The sequence below is a fragment of the Myodes glareolus genome, chromosome 1 (genome assembly GCF_982192425.1).
Source record: "Myodes glareolus chromosome 1, mMyoGla1.1, whole genome shotgun sequence".
Taxonomy (NCBI): domain Eukaryota; kingdom Metazoa; phylum Chordata; class Mammalia; order Rodentia; family Cricetidae; genus Myodes; species Myodes glareolus.
The window spans coordinates 59,163,799-59,182,181 of record NC_142026.1 but is presented as its reverse complement, the minus strand read 5'-3'; the positions used below and the strand labels follow the sequence as shown (position 1 = coordinate 59,182,181).

General features: G+C 48.8%; 2 protein-coding genes and 1 long non-coding RNA gene across 4 annotated transcripts; 1 reads left to right on the top strand and 2 right to left on the bottom strand.

The window, feature by feature from the left end:
- Positions 1-1,593: 1,593 nt before the first annotated feature.
- Positions 1,594-11,516, bottom strand: Rab4b (RAB4B, member RAS oncogene family). Its single transcript, XM_048440591.3, has 8 exons — positions 11,364-11,516; positions 9,672-9,752; positions 9,300-9,414; positions 7,147-7,209; positions 6,903-7,057; positions 5,887-5,982; positions 5,636-5,770; positions 1,594-1,987 (listed from the first exon to the last, which is right to left on the bottom strand). Exons 1-7 carry the CDS (start codon positions 11,377-11,379, stop codon positions 5,655-5,657), a joined length of 642 nt encoding a protein of 213 aa, XP_048296548.1. The 5' UTR covers positions 11,380-11,516; the 3' UTR covers positions 1,594-1,987; positions 5,636-5,654.
- A 36-nt stretch (positions 11,517-11,552) lies between these two features.
- Positions 11,553-13,772, top strand: LOC125404605 (uncharacterized). The gene is made up of 2 exons (XR_007233318.3): positions 11,553-11,683; positions 12,763-13,772. It is a non-coding gene; the product is annotated as an uncharacterized LOC125404605 (long non-coding RNA).
- On the bottom strand, positions 12,370-13,693 carry Mia (MIA SH3 domain containing). Of its 2 annotated transcripts, XM_085693869.2 has the most exons (5): positions 13,559-13,693; positions 13,340-13,473; positions 12,821-12,931; positions 12,617-12,687; positions 12,370-12,461 (listed from the first exon to the last, which is right to left on the bottom strand). In XM_085693869.2, the coding sequence occupies exons 1-4, from the start codon at positions 13,680-13,682 to the stop codon at positions 12,655-12,657; spliced, it is 402 nt and encodes a 133-aa protein (XP_085549995.2). In that variant the 5' UTR covers positions 13,683-13,693; the 3' UTR covers positions 12,370-12,461; positions 12,617-12,654. The 2 variants fall into 2 exon arrangements, with proteins under 2 accessions (XP_085549995.2, XP_048296563.2); XM_048440606.3 differs by lacking the exon at positions 12,617-12,687.
- Positions 13,773-18,383: the final 4,611 nt, after the last annotated feature.

Below are 18,383 nucleotides of genomic sequence, written 5' to 3'. Positions count from 1 at the left end.
GGCGCCCTAGAACACCCTACGGGAGAAAAGTGAACTGGTCCCCAGGCGCAAGGCTCATTTGCATTGTGTGCCCCGCCCCTTCCACGCGAAAGTAGGAACGCAGATTCAGAAAAAGGCGTTCTGTGAGTTTTTAAGACGGTCCCGGGGAGGGGTGGGTGGTGCAAATGAGGCATTTCACATAGAAAAGTCCACCTCGAGGAGCAGAAAGTGCCAAGGAACGGCTAGTGGCTGGACTGTTGGTATTTGGTATTTGCATAGGCAGCTCCACCACACAATCCAAAAGGATATTGAGAAATGACTGCGCAGTTGGAAAGTGTATGTAAATTCCTACGTCAGTAATTTACATAAGCACTTAAAAAAAATAACGGTGAGTACGGGATGTCCCTAGAGAAGCCAAGTCAGGTAGAACAAATGAGCAAATATGTACTATTTGCATGACCCTCTCCACGCTGCTTCCTCGGGGCAACGTGGGAGCCAGATTAAAGCAACCTGGGACAGCCTCGTAGAGTAGACATTTGCAAAACAGGACTCCTCTGTAGTAGTCCAGGCAGATTTTTGTTGTTTATGCTGTACTGGGAACTGAATCCAGAGCTTCGCATATAAAATGCAACAGCTCCACTACTAAGCTACGCATAACATTGATGCCACCGTTCCTGGGAGGGCTATGTGGATAGGGTTACTTGAATGTCCCACCCCTTCCACAAATTCTTGGGCCTACCAGGCGAGCAATCAATGCCTTGCTGACATTTTGGGAGAGCAGCTGAAGCTGTCCTGAGGGGGCTGCACCTGTCTCCAAATGCCCGTATAAAGATTTCAGGGCACAAGGAGATACACATCAACACCAAGTATGGCCAGGAGTCCAGGTTGCTCGAAAAAAAAAATCACAGTGGCACACAGAGGTTTATGTTCTCTGTCTGTCTGTCTGTCTGTCTCTCTCTCTCTCTCACACACACACACACACACACACACGAAGAAACAGGTCTACGCTGGAGCACACACAAATCTTAGGAGCACATGTTCTCAGGAACAGAATGAGTCACTGTCCTAGCTTGCACACATGAGACATACAGGAGTTGAACCAGGCCCAGAATCGAGGTCCCCTTATAGTCCCCAATTCCTTGGTCTTGTTGCACACAATGAAGCCTCACAACACAATCACCAGGACAGTGACCACTCATGTATCACACATCCCTACTGACACTGCCCCATACATGAATCCTGGAAAGACTCACACACAGGGATGTCATTGCTGCACACACCAGCTTCAATCGATCATGTGCTGCCATGAAGTATATATACAAGCTAGGCATGGACACTTATAACCTCAGCACATGGGAGGTTAAGGCAGGGAGACTTCAAATTCTAGGGTAGTCAGGGCTATAACAAGGCCCTATGTCCAAAAAAAGGGGTGGGGGTTTATAGGAAAAACCAAAAAAGGACAGACATAACTCTGGCCTCAATGAGTGTGTACCCCAATACATTCACAAATCAAGTCCCACCAGAAACATGACTCTCTCAAACAGAGACCCACTCAGATTACTTCCATCAAGGACCTCTTCGGTCTCCTCATCTCAGAATGACAGAGGCCAAAACACAGGTGTAAACAATGCTTTATGGAGGGCTGGAACAGGATGGAGCAGGCCTCCAGGTAATAAATAACACAGACTTGCAACAGCAGAGCCAGGCAGGAAGGTGGGGCCGAATGGCCCTGGTCTCAAGCTCTGGGAGTTCTTCAGGATATGGTTAGGGGTTCAGGGGGAATAGAGTTAGCCAAGTCAGAGGAAACAGCAGCAGGTGTGGGTTCCCCCTTCCCCTGTGGCTCAATTTTGCCCCAAAGCCAGGCCCCACCAGGCCCGGGAAGGGGGGGGGAGGGGGAATGGAAGATAGGGTAGCTTTTCTGGGGCCAGGGCAGATTGGGGCCTATCCTCTTAGGGCCTGGTTTTGGGCCCCAGCCTTCGGGTAGGGCTGGTCCAGGAGAACAGGTGAGCTGAAAGAGAAGGGTTTTATGACCTGGAGGGGTCCTGAGTCTGTCTAGCTAGAATCGCTTGTCTCATTACTAGGTATCTTTGTGACCTGTGTCTGCCTGTACCCTTTTGTCTCTCAGTCTGTGCACTGACTTTGTGGCCTCTCTGCAGGATGTTGGGGTCTCATCCACCTCAGATGCTGTGTGCATCTGTAAAGGGGCATTTCAGTAACGACCTACCACCACCCTAGCCAGGTGGTGCTTCACACATATAATCCCGGTACTGAGAGGTACAGGCAGGAGGATGGTGAGTTTGAGGCCAACCTGAGCTACATCGTGAGATTCTGTCTCAAAAACACAAAACATGACGGGCAGTGGTGGTACATGCCTTCCAGCACTAGGGAGGCAGAGACAGGCAGATCTGTGAGTTCGAGGCTAGCCTGTCTACAGCATGAGTCCCATGACAGTAAGGGCTACCCAGAGAAATCCTGTCTCCAAAAAACAAACAAACAAAAACCAAAAAACAGAAACAAAAGAACAAAAATCCCCAACACAAATCATAAACTCAATATATGTCCCCACCTTTGTAAATGTCTATGTCCCTTTTTATCCCTAATGGTCCAGACTAAGCCTCATTCCAATGCTTTTCAAACTGGAGAGATAGGATAGATGAGTGGTCATGACTTTGACTGTTTACAGCATTACCTAAGATTCTCTAGAAATTATCTTATGTAAATTCCGGCATCAGGATGTTGTAAACCTTCCTGCCTTATTCTAATGTGCGCTATTTCCAGTTTGTCTAAATGAAGTAAAATCAGAGGGTGTGGTGGTTCACACCTATAATCCCAGCACCCAGAAAGTAAATTAGAGGCCTCAAGTTTTAAGTCTGTGCTATGAATTCTCAAAAGAAGGAGAAGGAGAAGGAAAGAAAGAAATTATAGCTCAGCTGGTATTGCTTGCCTAGCCTGCATGTGGCCCTGGGTTCTATCCTCAGCACCTCATAAATGCAATGGGATACTTTAATTCCAGCACTTGGGAGGTAAAAGTCAAAGGGTCTGAAGTTCGAGTTTACCCTTGACTACTACTACATAGCTACATAGTTAAGTCTAAGGCCAGCCTGGGCTATATGTCTGAGTTAAAAAAGAAAGGAAAAGAAAGAGGAAAGGGTATATGGAGATGATATATTTTTCTTATAACATTTTTAGAAAAAAGGAAATAGCAGGCCAGAGATGGCTGTACACTTTTGACCCCAGCACTTGGGAGGCAGGAGCGAGTGGAGTTCAAAGCCAGCCTGGTCTACAGAGTGGGTTCCAGGACAGCCAGGGCAATGTAGAGAGACCCTGCCTCAAAAATAATAAAAGATTTATTGGTAACCAGGCATGATGGTACAAACTTGGAATCTTAGCACTTAAAAGGCTAAGGCAACCAAAAACAAAAACAAAAAACAAGGTAGCCGAGCGGTGGTGGCACATGCCTTTGATCCCAGCATTTAAGAGATGCTGGGATCTCTTAAATGCTAAAGCAAGAGGACTGATATACGTTTGGAGCTATCCTAGGGTACATAGGAAGTTCCAGATTAGCGTGAGATACACAGCAAGACCCCTCCCCGCAAAAAAAAAAAAAAAAAAAAAAAAAAAAACACATCAAAGGGGGTCCGAAAAAGTACAAAAAAATTGAGTTTCTCTATAGATATGATTATGTTAGCTAAATATATGGCACACTGGTTACATGTGTGAGGGCAAGCTGGGAAAGACTTGGATAATTTCTGGGATACCTATCTATCTCCACACAGCTAGATGTTTCTTTTACTTTGTTCTGTGGTGCTGTGGACTACACCCAAGAAGGCCACCTACATGTGAGGTGAGCTCCCTACTACTGAGTTACACAGTCAGCACACATACCCTCCCAGAGCCTTTAAGATGGGTAAGAAAAAGATCAGTGAACAGCCTTGTGGATCAAGCTCTTAGCAAATGCTAGGCTCTACTCTCCTCCACACCCATGAGGGACTAGGACTGACTCCATTCTGCAGACTCAGGGTTAGGAGACAGGCTCAGACCAGCAGTGCAAAGACCGGGAAGGAAGAACTCTGTCCAAGGGGCTCACCCTGGTCTCTTTCAAATCCCACAGGCATTCCAGTAAAACCAAGCTGGTCTGGGCTGGAGAGGTGGCTCAACAGTTAAGAGCACTGGCTGCTCTTCCAGAAAACCCAGGTTCAATTCCCAGCACCCACAGGGCAGCTCAGAGCTGTCTGCAACTCAGTTCCAGGGGATCTGACACTCTCACACAGACATACGTGCAGGTAAAACACCAGTGCACATAAAAGAAAACCATGCTGGCTCTACCTGAGAAACAGATCCAAACCTAAGGATTTTTTTTTCCCCCAGAGCCATCCTACACTTGCCAGTGGCGGGGAGGAGAAGGAGCTGGGCTTTCTGAAGTACAGAGAGAGACTTAGTAAGGACACCCACAGTCACAGGTAAGGAAAGGTCCTGCAGGTGTATCAAGGAGTTTGGACCATGCATGGAAAAATGAACAAGGCTTCTGAGAGGAGGAGGTTACCAGGTCAAAGGAGAAGAAAACATAGCCTGGGAAAAAAGACCCAAAGAAACAAAGAACTTTTATGTGACTAGGACAGTCAAAGGAGCAGGGTAATGTGTAAGAACCTTTGGGGGCAGGGTGACAGGGCCTCCCAGAGTCCCGTGGACCTCAGGAACCATGGATGGTTCTCAAGAAGGGACATGTAATCCAGACTGGCCTCCAACTTACTCAACTGACTCCCATGATCACCACCAGCTAACACAGTGCTCAGTGTGGAAGCCGGTGCTTCCTGCATGCACACTAGGCAAGCACTATCACTTCAGCTCCGTCCCTGGTCCTCAGCCCAAGCAGCTCCTTCACTGGCATCCAGCTAGAGGGTTACTGTGAGACAGAGTCTGATCCTCTCCCTCTTCCGCCCAGTAGTCCCCTCTGGCAAGTGTAGCATCTAGGTACAGATGAGAGACCTTCCCAGAGCCTTAGATACTGACTAGCCAGTTCCCAACCCCATGCTGTACCCCTAGAACACACAGGTACTCCACTCCAGCCACAGTGGCCTCCTTGGCCACGCCACATATGATCCTATGTCTGGGCCTCTGCGTGCACTTTTTTCACCTGTCCTCTCTGACTCCCCTGCTCTGGGTTTTTGCTTAAATGTCACCTTTCTTGGGTGTCCTGTTTAAAAGGGAATTCTGCATCCTCCCCACCTTATCAGACTGTTTCTCTCCATGCTCTTTGCCCCCTAACTACTATATAATGTATGTAAATAGCTCATCTACGGTGTGTCTTCTCCCGAGGCAATGTAGGTACAATGCAAACATGAATTTCTGTTTGGTTGGTTATACCCACTGCTGTCTCCCCAGAGGCCTCACCAGGACTGAACACATAGCAGAGGCTCATTACACCAGTGAGAACCATGAAAAAGGGTCAAGTACAGGCTGAGGCGGGCAGAGGTCTGGGGTGCAGAGGGCCCATGGGTTCCCGGGGGCTGGGAAGGTGGCTCCTTTGGTTCATGGGCTTTTGTGTCTTTGTCACCGTTTTTTTCTTGTCACGTGTTCCAAGTCTTGATGGTTGTTCTGTGCCCCACCCCACCCAACACAGAAAGCCCTCTTGCCTCCTGAACCCCCAGCATCCCACCTGGCTGACTCTGCAGGTCTCAGCAGCCACAAGGCTGAGGAGCCACGGCCTGAGCGCTGCGAGGCTGCCGCAGCTGGCGAAGAGATACATCACCATACTGAATGCCTGAGCCCATCCTCTCGGGGTCTAGTTCACCTGTGGGAGCGGAGAAGCCGGAAGAGTTCCTCAGAGCCCATGGAGACTGCCTTTAACCAGCCCCCCACTCCCCACCCCCTACCCCCCATCTCTCACAGGGAACAGGTAGGCCTCACCTGAGTCGATCTTGTTGAGGATGGTGCGTGCGCACTTCAGGAACGCTTCTTCCACGTTCTCGCCCGTGAGAGCACTGGTCTCCAGGAACATCAGCTCTGGAGGGGCAGGGCCTCTATCAGTTCCCACCCTCCAACTCAAAAGCTCTGTCCATGCTTGCCCTTACCTCAGGCACTGTACACAAGTTCCCTTGGAGGGAATGCTGTCTCCCTACATACACGTGTACTCATCCACCTCTTCCTTCCCAACTCAGCCTCCGTGGCCCCCAGAAACCCCTCCTTGCTGACCCAGCCTAAATCAGGAGACCCCTCTGGACTCCCAAGAGCCTCCTGTCCTAGCAGTGACTTCTCTCTGATATAACTGTCAGCAAATGAGTCTGCCTCCCGCCTCTACCACGGCACTACGAGCTTCATGAGTTCTTCAGTGTCCCCAAACTAATTGAACACAGCCCCAAGTCCACCTCAGCTACCCAGAGGTCACATGACAGGGCCTCACACTGAAGTTATATGTAAGATTTATACCCACATCTGTCTGGCAGCAAAACCTCTTCTAAACCTGGGAGTCTGAAAACCAGGAGGCCATGTATTGGGCATGCTTGTATACCCTCCACAGTCCTAGTGGAGGCAGAGACAACACAGATGATCAGGAGTACAGGGTCAGCCTGGGCAACAGAGTCTGAAGCTAGCCTTTATTCACAAAGGTATCTATCTCAATGGCCACCTGAGTTTGCAGTAGCCACCATAAACTTGTGCTGCCTCCACATGGTACCAGCAACTGCTCTGTCCCAGGAGGTGCTAAGAGTGTGATAGTAGTTCCTATGGCCAGCATACTGCTCATCCTCTTTCTAGCTGAACCTGAAGACTATAGCAGTCACATGACTCCGTGCCTTAGTTAAAGCAAGCCTGCTGAAGCCTCCATACTGAAGGTACGACCATCCACCAAAAGCTAAGAGGCTCATGAGCCACAGTGCACGGGCCCATTCCTCCACCCATCACCTGGTCCACAGCACAGCCCTCACCGTTCTCCTGGGCAAAGCGGGAGGCCTCGAGGAAAGTAACCTCACGCTCAGGATCCAGATCCTTCTTGTTGCCACAGAGGATGACCACGATGTTGGGGCTGGCCAGTGTCCGGGCATCAGTCAGCCATGCAGCTAGTGAGTTGTATGTCTCTCGGCTGTGAAGAGCAGACAGAAGAGGGAGGCAGCACAGGAGTGGGGCCATCCATGCCCAGCCTCTCCCGTGCCACCCAGACCCTGCACCCACCTGGTGATGTCGTACACCAGCAGGGCTCCAGCTGCCCCTCGGTAATAACTTCGTGTCACCGACCTGTGGGGCCAGGGGGACCCAGTCAAGGCTGGGATCTGCCCCGGGATTGCCCCCCTCTGTGGAGAGAGGCTAGTGGTTTGAGCCCCCCCCCCTTTACTGTTGGCCCGTCCCCTAAAACCTGACCTTGGTCTTCCTGAGATACAGTCTATCTCCCTCATGGTCTATCTCAATTATTGTTATGATTTGGGTTTGTTTTTTTTGAAACAGTCTCATTCTCTAGTCCAAGCTGGCCTAAAACTGACTAAGCAGCCCACCTGGCTTCAATATTCAGACAACTCCCCTGCCTCAGCCACCACACCCAGTGGTGCTTGGGACAGGAGGTAAGGCCTGGGACATGGTCTACACAGAGCTACAGCTCAACCCTTTAGTTTAACTCAACATCATGCTACTTACCCAGGCTGACTCTGAATTCACCGAATCCTCAGGCAAGTCTGGAACTTTCTTAATTATTTCTTTTATGTGGGTGGGGGTGGGCTTACGTGTACCACAGTACAAGTGTGGGGGGCAGAGGACTCCTGTAGGAACTGGTTCTCCCCTGGGACAGCAAGCACTCTTATCCACTGAGCTATGTCATGAACTGCAATCCTCCTGTCTAAGCCTTTCAAGGAACTGAAATTACGGGCATCTACCACCACCTCCAGCATAATTTCCCATAATTTCCTCAATTTTCTTTCTTGTCTGTCAGTCTTTCTTACTCCATCTCTCCCATGCTCACTTTTGCCTTCCCTCATCCATTCCTTCAGTGAGTCAGTCAGCATTTTCTCAGTATCGCCCATCTGCCTGTCCTGCCCAGGTGCGATGCACCGTCTACGCTCCCCTCCCTGCTGGCTGACGCAGGCCCCCTTTCCTGTGTGCCCCACTCCCTTTGTCACCAGTTTGGATCCCTGTGGAATGCATGTGCTTACTGCAAACACAGGCTATGTCACATGTCTACCTCTTTCACCCTCTCTCTGCCTCTGGGTTCTACACTCCCTCCCTCTGCTCTTTCTGTTTTGCACTCTCAGGGTTTCTGTTTCTGCAGACCTACCAGGTGCCCCAGCCTTCCCATTTTCCACACTATGCAATACACTCACCTATCCTTCTCAACTACAGCTGTCCAACCCTTCCCGAATCTCTCTGCTTCTGACCTGTTCCTTCTGTGCCCATTCCTGCCTTGATATCTCCTTCATCTTCGACTCCCTGTCTATGTCTCTCTTTCTCTCCAAGGCTGTAGCTCCTTGAGGTCTCAGTGTCTGTCTTAAGCTCCCTCTTCAAACACCACTCTTTGGGGATGGAGAGATGGCTCAGCAGTTGGTTAATAGGGCTTATTGCTCTTGCAGAGGACATAGGTTCCATACGCAGCACCCAAAGGTAGTTTACAACTACCTATAATTCCAACCCTAGGGTATCTGATACACTCTTCTGACCTCTGTGGGCTCCTGCACGTGTATAGTATATATGCATATACACATAGACAATCAACTAATTAAAAAAAATAAAACTACTTCTTATTCACATCCTTAAGCCTTTTATTTATTTTTTCTTCTTTTTGCTCCTGGGGATGGCACCAAAGGTCTTGTACAAGCTAGGCAAGAACTCTGGAGAATTCTAGACAGGGGCTCCACCACTGAGCCACATCTCAGCCCCTCACTGGGGGATTCCAGGCATGGGCTCTACCACTGAGCCATACCTCAGTCCCTCACTGGGGGATTCCAGGCAGGGGGTCTAGGTCTGGTACTACCATAGGTCAAACTTCCCTTCTCTCTTTCCCTCTCTTCGGAAATGGTTATCAAACCCAGGGCCTTACACTGCTTGGTTAAGGGCTCTCCCTCTCAGCTACAATTCCAGCCCTTCTTTCATTGTCACATTAGCCCAGACTGGCCTCCAACTCACAGTCCTCCTGCTTCAGCCTCCTGTGTGTTTGCAATTGCAGACCTGAACCATCACATTTAGCCTTTTCCCTCCAGGACTTCTCTGCTCAGACATATGCCCCCGTCTCTCTCCGTCTGCCTGCCTACCCTCTCAGCACCTCCTTGTTCTTATTTTATCCCTGAGAGACACTTCACACCTTGCCCTTCCCTCCTCCCTCCTTGGGATCCCAGGCCACCTACCGAAAGCGCTCCTGGCCAGCAGTGTCCCAAATCTGGAGCTTCACAGTCTTCCCCCCAACGTTGACCACCCTGGATCCAAACTCCACGCCAATGGTGTGGTTGGAGTCCTGTTTGACTAGGAGTGGGAGGGAAAGAGGAGGCAGTGCAGGGGCTCCTGGAATGTCCCCATCCTGCAGGCCTCCTCCTCAGTTTCTGCAACCCAATTCTCACTGCTGGGTTGGCAGAGAACTTAGCAAAGATTGTCCACCTCGGCCAGAGGCAAAGCTACAGCACCAGCTTTACCCCAGTGGTTCCTGCTACCTACCCCGCTTACTGCCCACTGACCCACACCATGGCCACATCCACGCTTCCAGGGTCCTGCCAGAGACTCACACTTATTCTCAATGAACTGATGGAGGAGACATGATTTGCCAGTTCCAGCACTGCCAATCACCAGGAATTTGAAGAGGAAGTCTGAGCAGATGGTGCCAAGGATCAAGGATACCCACAGGGAGAGAAAGACACAGGGAATAAAAGGAAAAATAGAAAGTCAGGGGGAAGAAAAACATCAAAGCAGAAACAGCCATACATAAGGAACAGTAAAACATTACTTTTTTTTTTAAACATCTACAGTGCTGTAGATAGAACGCAGGGCATCCTGCATACTAGGCAAGTGTTTTTCCAAACTGACCTACAACCCAGCCCAAGATGACACTATTTACTCATTACTATTGTTGTTGTTATTATTACTGATTATTGAAACAAAGTTTCACTATGTATTCCAGACCGACCTAGCTGTCCTCAACTCCAAGCAATCCTCCTGCCTCAGCCTCTAAAGGAATGCTGGGATTACAAGTCTATGCTGCCATACCCTATATTTCTTTCCTTTACTTTCTAATGAGTCAGGGACTCATTGTGTGACACTATATGGCCTTGAATTCCAATCCGCCTTCCCCAGCCCCACTCCTGGGATTACAGAATGTGCCAGCACACTCTACTTTTCTTTCTTTTAGAGTATTACTCTGTAGTTCAGGCAGACCTCTAACTTGAAGATCCTCCTGCCTCAGTCTCCCAGATGTGAGGATTATAGCACACTAGATTATCCTTACATAGTGCTTACCATATGTGTGTGTATATATGTAGATATACATATCTATACATATGCACTCAATACAGTCCTAAAGATTATGTATGTTGACAGCTCATTTAATCCCAAATAGAAAACTAAAGAGGGAAGTATACTAAGGATCCCTACTTTTCAGACTAGGAGAATGAGGCCAGAAAGATTAACCAATTTGCCCAAGGCCACACAGCTAGATTCAAATCCAGACTAAAGGTCTCCACAATGCAAGACCTTAGCTGATGCATTTCAAAAACCATTTGAACAATGTTTAAATCTGGCCTCCCTTCCTCTTCACTTCACCTCCTACAACTCTCTCATTCACTGTCAAGGCCTCTGACATTTTGGCCTATTTCCTAAACTGATTAGCTCCTCAGGGTCTTCGCACTAAATTCTTTACTGCCCTCGGACCTCCCTCCACCTACATGATACTGTCCATCCATATTGATTTCCTAACCCTGAACCTCTTCTCATCCTGTGCCCAGAACAGTTGGCCATTATTCTTAAACTTAAGCCGCATCCGGTGACGTTAAATTTTAACTCTAACTCCAGGACACCACTCCAGACCTCTCAAACCAGATCAGCCCCACAGGGTGTGCAGGGTTCACAGCATTTGTACGAGGTTCTCTCTCTACGCCATAAAGCCCGACCCTTGCCATTCACCGTCAGCCCCGCCCTATCCACTCATGCCCCGCCCAGGAAGGCTTGCTTCCCTCCTTGGACCTAACCCCCTACCCTAAATTACCATCACTAGCTCCCTCAAATCCCGCCCTAAATCTTTTTAATTCATACAGCGGTCTCCCAAGCTCCACCCAAATCGATTAAGCTCAGCCCCAGACCCACTTAGCCCGGCCCTACATCGCAGCAGACCCCGCCCCCTGAACATAAAGCCCCGCCCCACTTCCACATCCGCATCCTCTACGGGCCCAGTCCCCCCTCCCCCCGCTTCGACCCACTAGCCTCACCGTAGGTCTCGGCCATGGCTCGGTGGCGACCGCTGAGGGCCGCAATATGGCGCCGCGGCCGCGCCTGCTTCTCGGCTGGCAGCCGCTCCACTCGGGCTGCAGCCTCAGCTCCTTTCCACTCCTGGACCCGGTGCCGCCACTTCCGCCTTCACCCCCCCCCCACTCCCGCGCGAACCTCCAGAGCCGCGGATACCAGGCCACGCTTGCCCAACGCCGGGATTGGCGGACTCGGAAGGCAGCGGGCGGGACGGATGGCGCAGATTGGTGTCATGAAAGGGGCCGAGTCGAAAGGGGCGTAACCCAGATGAGCGATTGGCGGAGTAAGTGGGAGGGGGAGGAGGCAGAGATGCTGCACCCGGCGGAGGAACGGATTTGGTCAGGAGTCTGGGTGCAGAAACGAGACTCCGGATTGGTTAGACGTGGGTCTAGGGGTGGGGACACGAATGCCAAGAAGTGGCAAGGGCAGGATGGACAGAGTTGGAAGAGGGAATCTCAAACCGCTGGGTGCTATTTCTAATCCCACAGGCAGGAAGGAGGAAAGCTGAGAGGGCACGCACACGTTGCTCCCCATCTGCAAGAAAACCTCTGCTGGTCGGGCATGGTGGCGCATGCCTTCAACCCCACCACTAGGGAGGCAGGGGCATGTGCATATCTATGAGTTCCAGGCCAGCCTGATCTACATGTGAGTTCCAGGCCAGGGTTACACAATGAGACCCTGACTCAAACAAACAAGTCTGTTGTGCGATCTATCCAACTGGCTCATTACCAATAGTTCAACTCCTTCCCAAGGGAGGAAAGCATACATATATTGTACTGTTTAGTTTATTCCTTTGCTCAGGGCCCCAGACCTTACCCAGCTTGGAGCGAAGGGCTTACAACAGTAAAACTCTGCCTAGCAACCACTGACGTAAACACATTCAGGGCATTAATTGGCTAGATCAGAAACCCAAGAAATATTTTCTTTGCACATGTCCACCCAACCTCAAAAACCAAAGAGACAAAACAGTTTGCAGTTGGTTGTTCTATTTGTATAAAGCTGGGAAGGTAAACCGCAGGGACAACAGTAGGCTGAGCTCACTGGCAGTAGAAATCCCATTTCTGAAAGAGAAAAGGGAAAAAAACAGTAGATAGAAAACCAGTGCAAGGACCAGGTTTGACCTCACAGAAATGAACAAATTATCTTCCAGCCCTGTAACCTCTGCATTTCCCAATTAGAAATCACTCGGCACTGAGCAGGGCCTAGTTGCACATGCCTGAAACGAAGCAGCCCTCTGGAGGCTGGAGCTGAAGGCTAGTAATTTTGAGGCCAGCCTGGGTACACACTCTGTCTCAAAACAGAAAAAAAATATATAAATGTATATTACTAACAACAACAAAAATAATTTCTTCTCATTTACAGGTGAGAAAATGAAGGAGCCCTCACCCTCCCACTCCCACCTCCACCACAAGATACTCACATCTGTCTTCATATCAATTTTGGCAGGTTTCAGAATCAGGTCCTCCCGAACAATGCTACTGGGGAAATAGCCCAGGCGGGCAGCCGCGTCTCCATAGTAATCTCCCTGAACCTGGAGAAGAACTTGTAAGTCCGTCTAGAAAAAAGGGCACTCGTGCCTGCTGAACTCCATTGCACAATCTTTCTTTCATCTGAACCTCAGCTTAATGTCATTTGCTCGCGGACAGAATGTAGCCGCCATGACTAATCCTCACAGTGGCATGTTTGCTGGCACTTTGGATGGCATACTGGTTGCCTGTCTCCACCCATTAGAAATGTAAAGGGTTGTTCACTGATATAGCTGAGATCTGGAAAAGAGCTAGGAACCAAGTTGCCCTGTAATTGCTAAAGTAAAAACGCAATGGGTGATAAAATATTCTTACCCCCCAAATCTGTGGTTCCCCCCTCACCAAAATTTTCCCTTCAAAAGGGAAAATAGGGTACTCCACACCCTTCCTTCCCTCTAACTCTGAAGACTCACACTGCCTCCCCAGAAGAGCCGTCCACGGCCCTTCAGCTTGGAGAAGACATACACCACTTGGCCCCTGTACACGTTCAAGAAGCGGCAATCAGGGGCCATGTAGTCCTGAAGGGCCACAGCCATGGAGATAGGATCTGGAGGAGACGGGAATGACAACAACATCAACACAGACCAACAGTCCAAGCCCTCAGCCCCTTGCCCTTCTTCCCTGACTCTTACGGCTGCATTCCTCATCCGCACACAGCTTCCACTCGGCCAGCTTGGGCATGTCACGATCAGCCCCACTGGGCCCTGGGAAAACAGACAAGAAGATGGCACCAAGGAGTACTGGGGACCACACCATCGTGGACTTGAGAATGACCAAGTGAGGAATGGGATCTCCAGTCTCCTGCCCTCCCTCAGTGCTGAGCCACAAGTAAAGCTGTGTTCTCAATCCTGTCTCCGCCCCAGACCAAATTACATCCCCCACTCACTCCCCCAAGGTTGTTATTCAGCCGGAACCATTTCAGAGACAGGGTAAGGGCTATGGGCCAAATAAAATGCCCCCTGGAGCCCAAAGCAACCCAGACCACTCCAAATAGCAGCTACCCCCTCAATAATCAGAGACCTGGATAGGTAGGCTGAACTAATCTGATTCCTTCTTCAAGTCATTTGAGGCACCCGGACCCTCCAGAGACCAAATTAGAGAGGCCAGCATAGAAAACCACCTTGGAATTTCCTGTGCTGAGAACAAGGCAGTTCTTTGATTAGCAGCCACAGCCACAGTTCCCAGGTACTGAGCAAACACTCAAATGTCCGGTCTCAGGATAGGACTTTCCCACCTGGCTTACTGTGCATCTTCACAGGCTTCTCCCTCCTTGGAAGGCCTGAGCTAAGCTATGTTAGCCTCGGAACCTCAACTCCCTCATCTGCAAAGACAGCAATGAAAGCAAAGGACATCTATCAAGTGTTATTTGTTTTGTTTTGGTGTGTGAATGTTTTGTTACATGTATGTCTGTGTTCTGCATGTGTGCTTGGTACCCTTGAAGGTTTTGGAACCGGAGCTACAGACAGTGACAGTTGTGAGCCCCACAATTAAACCTGAGTCTGGAAGAACAGCCAGTGCTCTGCTCTTAACTGCTGAGCCATCATTCCAGCCCCCCTCCCCATTTTTTAAATATTCATTGGTGTTTTGCCTGCATGTATGTCTCTGTGAGGCTGTCAGTTACAGTTGTTAGCTGCCATGTGGGTGCTGGGAATTGAACCCACGTCCTCTGGAAGAGCAGTCAGTACTATTAACTGCAGAGCCATTTCTCCAGCCCCCAGTCCACCCTTTTTTAGAAACAGGGTTCTACTACATAGTCTTGGCTGTCCTGGGACTATGTAGACCAGGTTGGCCTCAAAGTCACGAGAGATCCACCTGCCTCTGCCTTCCCAGTGATGGGTAAGGCATTAACCACCATGCAGGGTGAGAATCAAGTTCATGAAGTAATTGTTATAAAGTCAAGGAACATGTGTCCAAAGTAACTGAACCAGGAAAGGGGCCAAGATTTGTCTCAAGGTTTCCAAGTATCATTGTTATCTGGCCTAAGGAATAGCTCATCAACAGATAAGCAGGGAACAGAGGCCCAAAAACTGTTTAGGGACCTCATAAAGATGTTATATGGCTTAGTGGCTGTGGCAGTTTGAATGAGAACGGTGCCTACATGCTAATACAGTTGAGTGGTTCTCAGTTGTTGGAGGATGTCACTAGGGGTGGACTTTGAGGTTTCAAAAACCTAAGCAAGACCCAGATCTCTGCCTCCATCTGACAGATGAGATGTAAGCTTCAGCACCATGCTGGCCTATTGCCATGATAGCCACCATAATGGCCATGAACTAATCCTCCCAAACTGTAAACAATCCCCCAAGTAATGTTTTCTTTTTAAATTACTTTGGACCTGGTGTCTCTTACAATAGAATAGTAACTAAAATATGGTTGAATGTCTGCTAGTCTTGTGTTTAATCCTCAACACAAAAATAATGTATGCTAATTTACCATTTATACAAGGGGCCTGGGATGGAGCGTGCCAAGCCTTCACAAAGCCCCTGGGTTCAACGTTCAACAAAAAATACAACCGGTAAGATCAGTGTGAATTATGAGCTTAGGTTATGGAGATTTACTTAAAAGCTTTGGTCACAGCTGGTATAAGAAAAGCTGGTAGCAAAGAAACATGAGATAGCATGTTGTCTTCATGTTCGAATTTCTAATTTAAAACGTGAAAGTTTCTGTGTGCAGTAGCTATCTCAATGTAAACACTGCACTAGCTTCAAATCTTAGCACCATGAAGACTCATCAGGGAATGAAAAGCTGAAGGCCTCTGGGAGACAATTATCCAATAAAGAAATAGGAGGCTGCGGACGAGGCTTGGTTGGCAGGACTTGGCCTGGTACTGGGCCCTGAGGTCCACCCACAGATCCGAATAACCTGGGCAGTGAGGTAAGAGGACAGATCATCCTACTATATGGTGACTTCTAAGTCAACAAACTGCCTCAAAATTTCAGTGGTTAGGAGTGCTTACTGCCCTTGCAAAGGACCCAGATTCAGTTCCTAACACCACATGGTGGCTCACAACCATCCATAAGTCCTGTTCTACGTGATCTGACGCTCTCTTCTGACCTGTGAGCACCAAGCCTGTAGGTGCTGCCTATACATATATGAAGGCAAAACATTCATGCACATAAAAGAAAAATAAACCTAAAATTAAAAAAAAAATTCTGATATAGGATACTTTAGTCCCAGTACTCAGGAGGCAGATCTCTGTGAGTTTAGACCAGCCTGAACTTCAGAGCTAGTTTCAGGACAGCCACGGCTACACAGACCCTGCCTCAAAAAAAAAAAAATAGGTACAAAGGAAGTATATGTGTGTGTGTGTGTGTGTGTGTGTAGCATGTTTAATAAAAACTCAGAGACCGATATTGGGGTTTCAACCTGAAAATCAGAAAAGCAGAGCACTCAGCCACTGGCTCTAATCTCTACCTCAGTCCAAAAATGGTGACCCTGCCTCCAGGAAACCGCAGAAATGAGACTGAGTCTGAGAGCTGTCTCTTCCTGTCTTATAATCCTCTCGAGGGCTGGGATTAAAGACGTGCACCACCACCGCCCAGCTAGAAGTATTTTTTAAACTTTAAAATACAAGTTATTTTGAATACTGCAATGAAATCCCACCCAGTTCCATTTCAGCACGTCAAGGATGGGAATCAAATTTTTCCCCTCCTCCCCGGGAATCAAATTTTTGTCCAGTGTATGCACATTGTACATGTTATCATCATTCACGGAAGTAGACCACGGCTATGTTCAACTGCCTGTGACTAAGTCATCCTTACTGTACTTCATAGTGGACTCAAAGCCCAGAAGCAGAGATGTTGCCAAGTGTGCTGACACAGACCTATAATTCCAGCATTTGGGGGTCTGGGCAGGAGGATTGTGAATTTGAAATCGATCTGGAATGTACACAGCAAAAACAAGCAAACATTTTATTTTTAAACTTTTATTTATGTATATTGGGGGTGCGTGTGAGTGTAATTGCCTATGGAGACTGTAAGAGGGCATCAGATCCCCTGGGGCTGGAGTTACAGACAATTATGAACCAAAGAGGGTGTTGGGACCAAACCTGGGTCCCTGAAAGAGCAAATGATCTTCACTGCTGAGTCATCTCTCCACTACCACCCCAGGGGAAGGGGGACATTAGTCAAAAAGTTTCAGGCTTTCTGCAAGAGATGAGGTAAAAGGTTTCCATAAAAGAAGGCCAGGTAATGGTAGTGCATGCCTTTAATCCCAGACACAGGAGGCAGACATGTGGATCTCTGTGAGTTCAAGGCCAGCCAGGCCTGTTATACAGAGAAACCCTGTCTTGAAAAACCAAAACAATGTATGGAAATAACAGATTCTGTGAAATTGTGAAAAAAAAAGTTGCTAGTTTTACCATCACCCCTCACACTGCCAAAGTTACAGCTGTTACATGTGACCAATGCTTAGTTGACATGAAATAGAAGAGGCCAGTATGATGGGAGATGCTTATCAACACTGGGAAGGTGCAGGCAAAGGGGTCAGCTCAGGCTAGGTGGGTGGCCTGAGACCCCACTCCAGCCCCATCTTAAAAAATGAAAAGATGGGGCTGGAGAGATGGCTCAGAGGTTAAGAGCACTCACTGCACTTCCAGAGGTCCTAAGTTCAATTCCAAGTACCTACATGGTGGCTCACAACCATCTCTAATGGGATCTGATTCCCTCTTCCGATGGGCATGAAGACAGGTCACTCACATACATAAAGTAAGTAAATATAAAAAAAGTCAAGATGGAAAAAAGTACTGCAGCATTCTGAACCCAGGATTCAGTTAGACAGGGATTTTGTTTCTAAAGCAGGTCACCGGTTCAAAACCACAGGGGATTTAAAAAGCACAAACACCAGAGCCATGTTCAAGGACCCGGGCTAACCACACACAAAGTTCATATGGGACCCATGTGACCAAGGCAGCTTCTACTGCTCACCCTGACGGCTACTCCAGTGGCCGGGGCGCTTGGTCCAAGACCACCTTAGCTTCGGGCCGTACTGGCCACTCTACACTGCTGTGCTTTGACTTTCATTTTCTGCCTTGCAGAAGAGAAAACTGGCCCCCAAGTTCAGTCACTTGTCAAGATAACAGCAGTGACTCAGGGCACCCTGACCTCTGAGCCTGCCAGGCACCTCGTGGCAGGCAAAGAATGGGAGGTTATCACGGGGTGGAGAACGAAACACTTCTACAAACCCAGCACTAACAGCTCCACCCTAGGACACCTCCTCAAGGAACTTTTCCCTGACCAGCCTAACTGTTCCCAGCTCTACAGCCCCACCACAATAGCTCAGGCTGCCAGGGAACTCAGGGCAATTCCCCTGCCTCAGTCTTCTGGGTACTAGGACCACAGGCCTGCCTATCAGCTTTAATTTTCACTCCAAAGTTTTATTCAGCATCTACTAGTACTCAGCAAGTATATAAGGAATCTGCTGATTGCTGGCACGGTGCCTGGTGGTGTTCGTGGGAACAAA